This window comes from Cyrtonyx montezumae, unplaced genomic scaffold, assembly GCF_038088225.1.
Source record: "Cyrtonyx montezumae isolate F1298 unplaced genomic scaffold, pur_monq_1.0 scaffold_7, whole genome shotgun sequence".
In the NCBI taxonomy this organism is placed as follows: Eukaryota; Metazoa; Chordata; class Aves; order Galliformes; family Odontophoridae; genus Cyrtonyx; species Cyrtonyx montezumae.
In genome coordinates, this window is record NW_027072078.1 from 11,997,489 (window position 1) to 12,010,547 (window position 13,059).

General features: G+C 40.2%; 1 protein-coding gene across 1 annotated transcript in view; it reads left to right on the plus strand.

The window, feature by feature from the left end:
• The first annotated feature begins 7,844 nt into the window (after positions 1 to 7,844).
• Positions 7,845 to 13,059, plus strand: part of RAPGEF4 (Rap guanine nucleotide exchange factor 4) — a 147,969-nt gene continuing 142,754 nt past the window's right edge. The window contains exon 1 of the mRNA XM_065751175.1: positions 7,845 to 7,963. Within this exon, the coding sequence (XP_065607247.1) occupies positions 7,899 to 7,963 (65 nt within the window). The 5' untranslated portion in view covers positions 7,845 to 7,898. The remainder of the gene's footprint in view (positions 7,964 to 13,059) is intronic.

A 13,059-nucleotide genomic window follows, 5' to 3' on the forward strand; every position in this document is an offset into this window, starting at 1 on the left:
AATACTTAGAAATGCATAGGTGAGAAGTAAGTACAGTACTGCAGCATTTTTGTACAGGTTTCATACTGTACCATGGTGCAACTCCTTTCCTACTTGCTCAGCACCCTTTAAGCAACATTCAGCAATATAAAAAGTTCAGACAAGAAATCCAAAGCTAGGACTGAATTCCCATGCACTCCCAAATGGCAGCTGTAGGGCAAACATGAAATGTCAAGTGATAATCAATGCCTTTTTTCCCCCAACTGAAAAGGCTCATTCCATATTCTCATACAGCAAACTCTAAGGAAAAGCATATAAAAATTTTCTTTCAACAATACTTCTTTGGCATGGCTAACAAGTATTTAAAGTACAGCAGATGTGCTTCCATTTCAATGGAAATGAAGTCTTTCATAGACTCTGTTTAAATACTTCTTATTTCAGTACTTATATTGCTATAATTGACTGTAATGATAACATACCATCATCTTTTCTTTCCCAGAGAAAAAGTAGCCCTATGTGAATTTTAAGTACTGAAATGTTTAAGGAGATGACACTATTTCTTGGCTTACGGACAGCAACAACAAAAATACCTCCAAAAAAAATGAAAGTTGTTACACTGAAGACAACAGAACATCTCTGAAGAGATTTGCTCTATATTACCCACTTCAAGCTTTGATTTGGGTAACTTCTCTCTATCAATATTACTTATACACAAAAATAATTCTTCAGAATAGATATATATTGTATTTACACTTGTGTAATCATTTCCATCTATCCAGGTTCTTGGCACACAGAGAGCACCTCACAACTGCTGTTTGACCACAGAGCTGCTATGGCTGGGATTCCTGTTATGCAGTTCAACATTACATTTTCAGCTATCAAATGCCAACTGTTTGTACCAGCTAAAACTCAGCCCACAGCCATGGCAGTTTCTTTTCCCACTGGCTCACTTTTGTTTATTAGCCAGAATACATTATTAGGGCTGCCTATAATGTATTCAGCCCATTCTTTAGACATTTGTTCTGACAAATTTGCAATCAAATTTATAGCCTGAAGACTATAAACATTGTATAAACGTGAGGATACTGTGTCACTTTTATGACGGAAGTGATTGCATTTGTCTCCCTCTTACTAGCCTAATTTTATTATTTATTTCCACGGGTGTGCATTGGTGCCCCCAGCTGGATCTCAGAAAAACTAAGTCTGCAGCACAATAAACCAAACCTTGCAGAAACAACATCTTTACTGTAAGGAACAGTGTAGCTGCATAGAAGCTACTAAAGAAATTACTGGATGCGACAATACATTTATACAGAACTTTTTTTCTACCTGTAACAGATTACACTGCACAATATAAAACACTGAATACTTTCATTAGTGTAGTCACGTGACACTAATTACACTCCTGTGGAGTTGCAGAACTTCCTCCATTTTCACTGAAAGTTATTACTTTTACTAAAATCACTGGCAAGTTTTATCTGAGCTCACTTCACAGAACTGTACCCATACTTGTTTATGTTCTTGACTGAAAGAATCTGTAGAAGACCAGAACTTGCAAAACATACTGAGACACCTTTTTTTGAAGCACAGCAGATCATATTATTTCATGAAAGACTAGTTAAATGTTCCCATTTTGTAGACAAAGCTTGTTAGGAGTATTTCATGAAGCTGATAACATTTTGCACATCTTGATTTTACAAACAGGGAATCAATAGGACATGGAGGACTGCTCACTTCTATCTAGAACAGCAGGCATTGAGAGAAATACATCTAAAAAGATAAGATTATACAAATCCCCTGGGAAACAGTATAGAAGATATATTTGCTACGAATTTTAGTATTCTGGCCCTTTCCCCCTTGAAAAGCTCTTAATTCTAAGGAGAGGCATGGCAGATTTCCTGTGTGGCTGCTCAGCTAAAAGTCTATTGCTGAGATTTGATCCAAAAAATGATCATGAAGTAGCCCATGAAGACTGCAGCCAACTCATTTTATATCACACATCTTGTGAATAATAAATAGGTGAATCTGAGCACTGTGTCAAACAACATTTAAGTTTTAGATTAATGCATAATTACTATTTATAATTCTTAAAACTGTATTTTTAATTTCTGGAACTGATCACTAGGAATAATGAGGAATCAATTTCAGGTAAAATAGATTTCCTACAGTTATCAAGTAAGGTTAAAATTGAAATTATTTGAATTTAGCCTGGAAAGAATAATATTATGAAAATCAATGATCTAAGGATCTTCAACACATTAGAATTTTTGAGCTGTGATCTATGAGGTGACAGAAAGCACTAGGGTATTTGTGTTACTTTGCTCCTAGGAATTCTCAGGCATTATCTCAAACTCTACACAGTGAAAAAAACTAGTTACTCAAAATTCATAATAACTTGATGACTGCAATAGCAGTTGTAGTAAATTTAAGGGCAGGCCATCAGTTGGCTCTCTTGGCTACATAGAAATGAATACACTTCTGAGCAGGAAGAGCACTGACATTAAGTTATGAAGACAAAATTCAGGCCAAACACTTATAACTGCATTCATTGTCTTAGGCAACTTCAAAGTATTTTCCTGGTACTTATCTTGGAATTCCTTATGTTACCCTGAGCTGTGCATACAAAGTTCTAGTTACAGCTGCTATGTTGATATGTCTGCAGAATTACTGTAGAATTTATGTGCTTGTTCTAGGCTTACGCTATCTCAACTTCTGTATCAGAACAGAAAACATGCTTAAAATTAACTTAGGTAACCAACTCATGAATTGATTTCTCTAGAGGAATCTCAACTATTTTAAAGATGGTGGAGCCAGCCTTGTCTTACCATCTCCCAGTTGTATTCTAAAAACAGAATATCATAGCCAGTACCTTTGCTATCATTAGATTCACTATAGTTGGACTGAATTAGAAGAGCCCCAAAGCTGAGCAGTACTTTGTCAGACATCAGAATCAGGAGAGTACACTAGTAGCTGGAAGCTTGCACTTTCTCATAAGTACACTTAAACATGTAGGGAAAAGGCAATAACAGATAACCAGTTCTAAATTACCCAAAAAAAGAGCAATGGTCACAGTCTAGTTAAGGAAAGAAAATCTTGCTTACCTGTCCTAAGGATCAGCACCCCCTGAATACTTCAAAAAGGAGGCATCTCCAGGTAGAGATCCTTCCCTTGTGGCAGCCAGCCCTTAAGTGAGGATTAGGGAGGGGCAGAGCCTTGTTCCATCCCTTGCAATTGCACAGGTGAATTGCTTCCACCTGTACTCCCATGGATGACTCCAGCCCTTCACCAGGTGCTTAACCATTGGTTCAGCTCATGACTTAGCAATTACAATAAAAAAGACCAGAACAGAGGATTGAGCTTTTGGGGTTCTGCATGAGTTTCCTCTGAAAAGAGGTTGTTCTGGTTTGCTAATCAATATGATGCTAACCAGTAACCTATGGATTCCTGTATCAAAATCATTTCATGTATTATACATACCATTCCAAACTACTATAGAAAATACAGCAAACCTTACTGTTCCTAGTTTTAGTGTTACTGCAGTTGCTTGAAACTCTTAAAGTTCTTAATACTATTAGTAGGCATAGAGTTCAATCATCAGTTTCAGCCCTCTTCTGTACTCTCTTACTGTGTAATGCAAACCTTAAGAGAAAAGTATTTTTTTAAGTGCTAATAACTGCCACCCTTTCAGATCAAGTATTAAATGGGAACCTGCTATGAAAGAGAGTTTGTTTTTTTAGGCAAGATTTTAGCAAGAACTCTTTGGCCACAGTGGAGTAAAAAACCCACAACAGAATAAGTATTTGTAACAGCAAGCAGAAGTAGTCAAGGTATAAACTACCTTATATATCGTAAAGCACTATATAGTCTCACCCCCACGCTTTCTGAGTCTAAATGATAACTTGAAGGTAGGCAGATTTCTGGCTTTCTGCATGGTCCCTCACAAAAGAGGGAAAGGAAAAAGGTCACTTCATTTTTCAGATAGCAAATTTCCATTTCTCAGCAGTAATCTACTTCAGAAGCAGCTGCCATCCCAAATATTTGGTGACACAATCAAGACTAAAAAAATCAGATTGCATAAAACCCCATTAGCCTTCTGTTCCACCAAGAAAAATGAAACCTGAAACATTGTTGTGGAGTTCCATTATGTTGAAGTGGAAGATCATTTCTGAGAAATGCATTTTCATACAACCATTCATTTTAACAGTACATCATGCTTTTTGAAGTGAAACTTTGCTAACACACAGGGAGATACAGGCAATACTGATTATGAGTGTTTTTTCATTTGTTAAAAATGTTGGGTCTCAAATACTTTTGGGGAGAATAATCTCTATTTCCTATAGACATATAACTTACAAAAGTAATTAAAAATAAATAAGAAGAATTGAAAATAATTATAGGACACAAACTAATGAAGTTCAGCATTTTACAACTAGCAGATGCCCTTACATACAGGTGAATGAGCACTTGACTTGATTAACATCATACCAGTACCCTCAAATATGTTTCCTAGGTTTTCCATAGCCTAATTTTTTCCAGTGTACAAGGCTACAAAGGTACAAAAAAATACCACAATTACAGCAGTACGCAAACCCAAATGCAACAGCCACCAAAACAGGGAAAAAAAAAAGCTGCTTACCTTCAAAAGGCTCCAAGCAGGAAAGAATCACCAGCAAGAGGTACCCTCACATCCACTGCCAACCCTTAAATGAGGTCTGGGAAGGGGTGGATTCTGGCTCCACCCCTTCAGGTAACTCAGGTACATTGCATGCACCTGAGCTCCCATCGGTTGGCCTTCCCACCAGGTGCTCAATCACTGTATCAGTCCACGACTTAACGTTAATGCTACAATGAGCCACTATTCTATGTTGTTTGACTTGTCAGGATATATATCAACATATTCATATGTGTTGGTATACGCTGCTTATTTAGCACCTTTTTTTTAGAACATGCACTGAGCTGGAGTTGAGTTTCAGTAGTCAGAAGGTCCTAATGTTTCTGTGCAGTTTGGAGCTGGTTTGATCAATGCAGGCAAGTACTTGAATCAATCAAATATTTATTCTCTGCTTCATAAGCATATGGAAACAGCTGAATCACGGCCTGAACCACTGATTGAACCTGAGGTGAGCACTGAGTCAGCTGCAGGAGCACAGGTGAAGGCAATGCACCTGTGTGATGGGAAGGGGTGGAGTCTGGCTCCAGCTCTCCCAGACCCCATTTAAGGGCTGACCACCATTAGGAAAGATTCTTTTGTTGGGGATCCTTCCTGTATGAGGTTCTGGGCAAGCCTTGACCATCAGTGACAGGTGAGCATTTTCTTATGTACTACTTGTTTTAATATTTTCTTATGTACTACTTGTCTTAACGCTATCTGGATAAGCCATATGAAATTATACTGTCCACCTTCATTATTTTATGTGGGTAATATTCTTTTGTGGATTACAGCCTACTAAGAGTTTTTGTCATGACTTAATCAGAAAAACATGTTATTATTTCTAATTGAAGTGCCAGAAGTGTATTTTGGCTGTCTTGTAATTGTTCTCTGAGATACTTCAGAATGGAGTATGGATATACTCAGAATACCTTGCTAACTTTGAGCTTGATCTTGCTAGCACAATCCACAAAATACTTAAGTCTTTTATAATGTTTATTCCACAGTACAGTAGATATGAGTAGTGTCTGCCCACTAGATAATACTTGCCCACTCAGGTAGACAGTTGAGCAGTACCTTCTTCCTGTCTCCATACGCTGTATTCCTTGAATCCAAAGCCCTGTCAACTGCAGGGGGGTTATCCCAGGGCAGGAAGGTTGTATGGTCAAGGGCGGATTCATGAGCACCAACACAGATTTTATTGATTGCATTCTAGGATAATATTCTAAAGGACTTGCCTTGCCATGCTCAGGCTATTTTCTACCAGCTATATGTTTATCTGGGAAATATCCTTCCTTGATGTTTTTACAGAGGCCTAGCCTGTCATCTAGTGATTGGGTCATTAAATCCTATGCTCATAGGAAGGGACTTAACAGAGGTTTCTTGAAGGAACACTGAACAGTTGCAGCATCTGTTATGAGCTTGCGTCTGAGTTACAGTGTTGCTGTGTACAAAACTGCTGGTACTGGTATAAGTAATGATGTTTGTGTCAGTGGAACATTACCTGTGAGAAAAGATAAAAGGCCTTTAGCTAGGTGTGATTTCTGGGCTCCTTCAAAGGCCTGATGTCATTTAAGATGACTGAGAATCTACAGCAGCTTAATCTGGATCGAGGGGGAAAGGGGCAGTAAGGTCTGCTTTGTATGATTGTTCTGGAAGGAAAACCATAATTATGTGGAATAATGTGATGAATTTTTTAAAATGCAAGTACAAAATCAGTAAGCTTTATTGATTCACCTTTAATGAGCACAATATGTGATAAATCATTTATTTGAGAATTAAGAGTTTTTTATATGTGAAGCTTTTGCTCTGTTGGTACATAAATATATGATAAAAAAATGAAAGTATCAATTTTCCACTAGTAGATTGATTGCTCAGATGCAAGGATTTCTCATATGTTCTCCAGGAACTATAGCAAAGTAAGAGCTGCAGCTTTGATCTCAGTGACTGGCAGTCTCCTCTATTCCTCTGACATGCATGCATCTTAATTATTTCAAGACAAAATGAAAGAATTGGCTTTTGTGGCATTCTCTGTGCTCTGCCAACTTCTTAGTCATGTTCTTTCAGCACAAGGGATTTCTAGGTATGTTTCCATACATTTTTTATCATTTTGCTCAGTTCACTGACAGTAACTGTTAAAATGCCGAAGGAGTTGTGGCAGAAATGAGACCATTGAAGGCAGTCGTGAGATGTAAAGTAGAGCATGTAAACAAGAAAATGACACTTGGTCCAGCAGAACAGAGGGCGGAGAAGATAGCCCATGGAGAACTGTGGAAATCACTAATATCAGCATCTGAATTAATCACCTGTGTCCCCACTGTAAAACAAAGAGGAGTAATAAACCTACAGGAAGGTATTGTTTGAGTGTTACATTGCTGTCATCTGGTTGTAACCCCAAACATACTGCTGAAATTCACATGGCTTCCCATCCCCTTCCCACACTACTCCGGGCAGGTTGTGTTGACTTTAAGCTCAAGCTTATGGTTATACACAAATAATATGGGAAGATACAATCTATGTCCTGAAATATTTTGCAGAAAATTTCACACACAGCTTTGCAAAACCTGGCAGCCAGGGAGACCTGCTGATCTGCATTCCTTCCTCTGCTCATCATTCTTAACATCACATGTGCACTTCACCATTCTCAAAATCTGTATCTTGGAGGCTATAGAAACATAACAGAAGGGAGTGGATGGCTTTCACTGTACACCACACTCACCTTTCTCCTGCTGCATGCTGTTTCTTCCAGTAGTTAAATCCTATTTGGACCATATTCACCAAGCTCCTTTTTCACCTACAATAAACCAGAGCCTTTATTTCCATGGCAAATGACAGGATGAGCACTGCAGGCTGAAAGAAGGCTTCAGGAGGAACAAACCCCGAAGTGTGGACTGCACCTTCTTTCCAGCTAGCATAGCTTTACTACTGGGGAGAAGTCTGGAGAGCAGCTGAAACGTGCTTGAGCTGCTTATTCTATCTAAACGCCTTGCGTTTTCCCACCAACCCGGCCAAGGCTGAGGCAAAGACAGGGGCTCAAGCGTGCCTACCGGGGAGCTCACAGGGGGTCCTCATTTCACACCTGGCCTTCCTCTTCAGGGCCGGGGGCCGCTGCCCGGCCCTCTACCTGCCGCACTGAGGCGGCGGCGCCCTGGGCGAGCCCATCGCCGGGAGGGAGGGAGGGGCGGAGGACGGACCGAGCGACCGGCGGGCGGCACGGAGGGGGGAGCCGCCGCCGCCAGCCGGGTGCGCGGCGACCTGATCCCTGTCCAACATGGTCGCCGCTCACACCTCCCATTCCGCATCTTCTGGCGAGTGGATCGCGTGCCTGGATAAAAGGTATCTGCGCGTTCACAGGAGCAGCTGCGGGGAGGGGGGGAGTGCTGTGTGTGTGCGTACTGGTCTTCCCGGCTCCCCATCAGGAACTGCCTTACATAAGGCGCGGGCAGGTGGGAAGCAAAATGCCCGGAGAAAGCCGTGCCGGGTGGGGGGGAGGCAGGATGAGTGTGCTCTTGAACGCTCCTGGCAGTGGAGGGGAAGGGCAGCCCCCGGGAGAGCCGCTCCGCTGCCCGGGAATGATGCACGTGGTGGAAGAGAGGGAGGGAGCGCCGCGGCAGGGAAGGGGCGCCAGGGACTGGGGCTGCCGGCCGGAGATGTGCTGTGCCCGCCATGGCGGGCCCGCGGCGCACAGCCCCGCACTGCCCCTCACCTTAAAGCTGTCCCCGCCGTCTAACGAGCGGGATGCCGGTTCCGTGTACCCCGTGGTGAGGGCAGGTGTGGGGCTGCTGTGGCCCTAAGAGGTGAGGGGAACTTCCCCTCTCTCAAGGGACAGCCACCTCTGGCAGTGTGTTCGGCGGTGGTCCTGCATGCCTGACCCAGCTCTGGGCAGGTGGCCACTGCCACCAGGTGTGTGCAGTTTAAAAATACTGATGATTCCTTTTATTTGCGTGTAGGGGGCAAAAGTGACTCTCTCAGCACAAAGGTGCATAGTGGGTGGCTTGAACATATTATTACTATTAACGCTTACTGGGTGTTTTCAGATTGAAGCCATAGGATTTCCAGATGCTCACTGCATAGCCTAGCGAAACACATAAGAGAAATGCAGGGCACAGCTGCATAGTGCGGCTCAGAGCACCCTTAGGCTGGGGAAGGTGCTGGGGCAGCCAGCCTCTGGCACCAGGTGTGTACAACCCCCTGTGTGTGCAGAAAGAGAGCTTCTTGCATCAGCTCTAGTGTTTCCAGGTGACATCCTGGTGTTCTCAGATCTGCACCACCAGGAATGTTGTCCCAGGGGCTGATGAAATTTGCTGTCTGCTGAAATACTGTCAGTCAGCCTCCTCAGCCCCCACCTTTGACTTTAAAAAACACAAAACTCTTAGAGCTTGAGCAATATGTGTTATAAATGTTGAAAGTACGCCAGATGTCAATACAAACAGAAGTGGTGATGGTAACCCAGCCATAAATAAACTAAGTGAAGCAGAGGGCCTGGTTCTTCACTCTAAACTGACACTGTGCAGTTGTGAATAGCCTCAGCTTTTTGGAGTTTGTCGCATTTATCAGGATACTCAAATGCAATGCATGTGATCTAAATTGTAAAATGGAATTCAGGAGCTCATGCTTAATGAAACTTGTAGCCTTGGATTGTGAGTGGTATTTCTAGGAAGCATAAGTGAGGCTTTTCATTTAGGAATCTCTCTGCCACTTTGATGATGTTGAAGGTCTTTTTCAACCTAAACGATTCTGTAATCTCTATGTATGCATATGTATATGTAAGATTGATATACTGACCTTTGTTCTAGTGGGAATCTCATTAGAGCTGTTAAGATTAAACTTTGTCTTCCCTTTCTGTGAATTGATATAATCTAGTAGCACCTATAGAGTGGAAAGAATCAGAACTAATTGCCCTGAAGGATTATTTATTATGATCCATCCTTTCCAGAAGGCAGTCTGGATGCAGGAGAAACCTGGGGTGGGAGAGTTTGCAGGATTTCTTGTAGGCCCTGCTGTGCTTTGTTTTGTAATCATAAAAAATACATGTGCATGTTTTGTTCTGTTTTTCCATCTAAAAAATACTGGTAAAACTATGTTGGAAAAGTTTTTCATGTACAGTGCTGATGTACTTTGTATACATTCTTCATGTTTTTCTGAAAGTCACATGCTGAACTTGACCTACTATCATCTAAAATGAGAGCATGTGCATAACAAATCAAGAATCTCCAGGACTTTTTAGGTGTAATGTTATTACTGTGTAGGGTATATAGGCAAAGAACACTGGTGCTTCAACTGTGTAACTTCCATATGTGATTACTCACATCAAAGCCTAAGATCAGCATTTAAACATCAACTATAACACCTAGGATGAAGTCGCAAGTGCAAAGTAAAGGAAATACAGGAACAGAGAAGGAAATCTGTGCTCTGTCAATAATATTTTATTTTTGCAAGAGAGGGATGATTTGGAGTGAGTAACTATGTATCCTGTTTGTACCTGGAGTTGTGAATAATATTTACTTTCAGTCCTTGCATCGTTGAAGTATAAGTTGCCTTGTCACTGATTTCCTAGGGACCAAAAGCACACCCACTGTCTTCACACTCTTCTCTATGTCCATTCTGCATGCGTGCATGTGAAAGATAGTTGCTGATTTATGCAAGTGCTTATATTTAGCTTAGGAAAATTGCCTAACCTACTGTATGGGAACTGTTGAATCATGGCCTGAACCACTGATAGATCACCTGAGGCGAGCACTGAGTCAGACACAGGAGCACAGGTGAAGGTAATGTACCTGTGTGACAGGAAGGGGTGGAGTCTGGCTCCACCTCTCCCAGACCCCATTTAAGGGCTGACCACCACTGGGGAAGGATCTCTTGTTGGAGATCCCTCCTGTGTGGGGTTCCAGGCAAGCCTTGACTATCAGTGACAGGTGATCCCTTTCTAATGATCCCTTTCTAATTTACTGGTTGTCTTTGTACTATCTGGATAAGCCATACAAAAATATACTGTCCACCTTCGTTATTTTGTGTGGGTACTATTCTTTCAGGGTATTCACCCTACACCTACTCTCATGGTTTCTTTCACACTAAAGACTGTCTAACCAGAACATTTCCATGTTGACTTATAATTACTGAATGTTAAATAAAGGTTTTGTTACATAGCTCTTATTTCTCTAAGTCTGATTAGGGTTTTGAATTCTAACAAGGGCTTTAGTTTGATTTTATATATTATCTTATATATTATTTACCTTGCCATGCTGGTAGATCTTAGACTTGTGTGGATTTACTTTTAATCAAACCACAATAATGCATACAGGATAATAGCTGTGATTTGTACCTTAAACCAGGCTCCCATAGGTTTGGATGTGGGTTCAGACTGAAGCTATGTAACAGGAACGGATTTAAATTTGGGTTTGTCTTACAGTGCATCATAATGTATATTTGAGTTGTAAGTTATTCTTATACACTTAGCAGTCAGTATTTTCTTTTATGTGTACAGGTGGGCTAGATATGGTATTCTGCAAGTATCGTAGAAGAAATCAAGACAATTATTTTGCACAGGCTGTCATCTTCCGCAACTTGTAATTGTCTCAGAGATAATGGGATATAGACTTACACTCAGGAAATACAGAGAGTATTTAAGACTTTATTTATAATGCTTTAATCTAATTTTAAAATTATTTTAATAAGATTGACAAAAATACACTATATACACTTTGAGTTGTATACCTTTCAAATGTATGCATTTATATTTAAATTGTATGAATTTTAAATTTAAATAATAAACCCATAACAACAACAGCACATTTTTTCTCTTAGTCTGAGACAAAATTATGGCATACACTGCAGCTCCTGTTGGCTTGTGTGCTTTGCATTTTCTCTTTGTGGGTGCCATGTGGCTGAGCTGATGCATGCTTAGATCAACCCTGCCTTCTGTCGTCTCTGCAACAATCACCAGGATGTAGAAACTAAGAGACAGAGCAGTCTAGGTGTAGCCTAAGTGCTTTCTAGCACTCATGCAAAGGTGCAATCTTCTGAGAGTGATGAATAATAACAAATTTCTTTCCACATCACACAACTCATTTTCTAGTCCAGTGCAAAGGTGCAGTCTTTGATGAATAATAGTGTTTTCTCTTTCCTCATCTCCTCAGAGACCAAAATGATTGCTAATACAGTTTGCCATAAGCTTGTTGCACTCTGCAATTTATTGAATATGTCAATTTAAAATAACTCATTGAGAGTAGGAGTTGTATTCTGAGCAAATTCCAGCTGTTTCATTCTCTGCCATCAGAGGTTTATGTATCTGTAGGATCAGCTTCCATTTCTTATGTTTGGTTGTACTAAGTTATGTACTTGTCTTAACACACCTACATAGAACACAGAAGAAACAGAAGCCCTAGCATTAATGTGCATAAATTTTGTCTGCTGTGGTAAGCCATTACTAGTATGTGCATAGGTCCACTAGTGGTATCTATGGTTTTGGTATAGATACATGGTATCTATGGTTTTGGTTGATAGTCTTTTGGAGTGGCCAAATGATTGGTGTGGTACTCTTGCAACTGTAGATGTTGTCTATTACCAGACAAAACTGGAAAACTATGTAAACTGTATTTGCTGGAATTATTTCCAATTAGGATTTTATCTCTAAAATCTTGATTTTTGAGCAGAATACTGTGTAGCATTAATTATATTGCATGTTATTTATTTTTGTTGTCCTTATTTCTTCTTTTCTGTAGACTGAGTGCCTAATTTTTGCATAATACCATTAAGGTTTTTTTTCCTGTAGTCCTGTCTGTCATATTCGCATTGGTAGGGCAATGTGAAGGCTGGATGTGACCTAAATGGAAAAAGCTTGTAGTTGCATGAAGCTTCTTGTACTCGTGGAGGTGAAACAGATGTATGACTTCTAAGCTATTCTAGCATGAAGCCTGGAAATGTAGATTTTATTGAAAATATAACCTGTTTTCATTGAAAATCTTTGTTTTTTATTGGTAGAAGTGGGATGGCTGTTGATGGAAAAAAAAATTAGCAAATGGACTGGTTTTAATGTTTTTACAAATTTCGTAAATAAATTTTTTGCAGGTTAAGTGTCTTTTATAACAAAAGCTCATATTCCAGCAGAGGAATAAAGCATCAACTAACCAACTAGTTGACATCATGTCCTAAGTTAGGCAGCCACCAGATATTTATCAAATATTAGTAGTTCATTTATCCAGTGTGGTGCTGTTTTTGTCTGCGTCTTATGATACATACTTATACTTCGCTCTGTTAGTATTTTCTTCACCATATCTGTACGTGCCTCTCATTACTCCTGGTTTTTTATCCTATCCTCAGTGAATATTTCCTGAATTGACTTTTCACTTAATGCTTGAATTCAGCATCTGTCAAAATGTGTGCTGACAGTGTAAATATGTTGATGTTATTTCATAGTTAAATGTTTGTTGCCT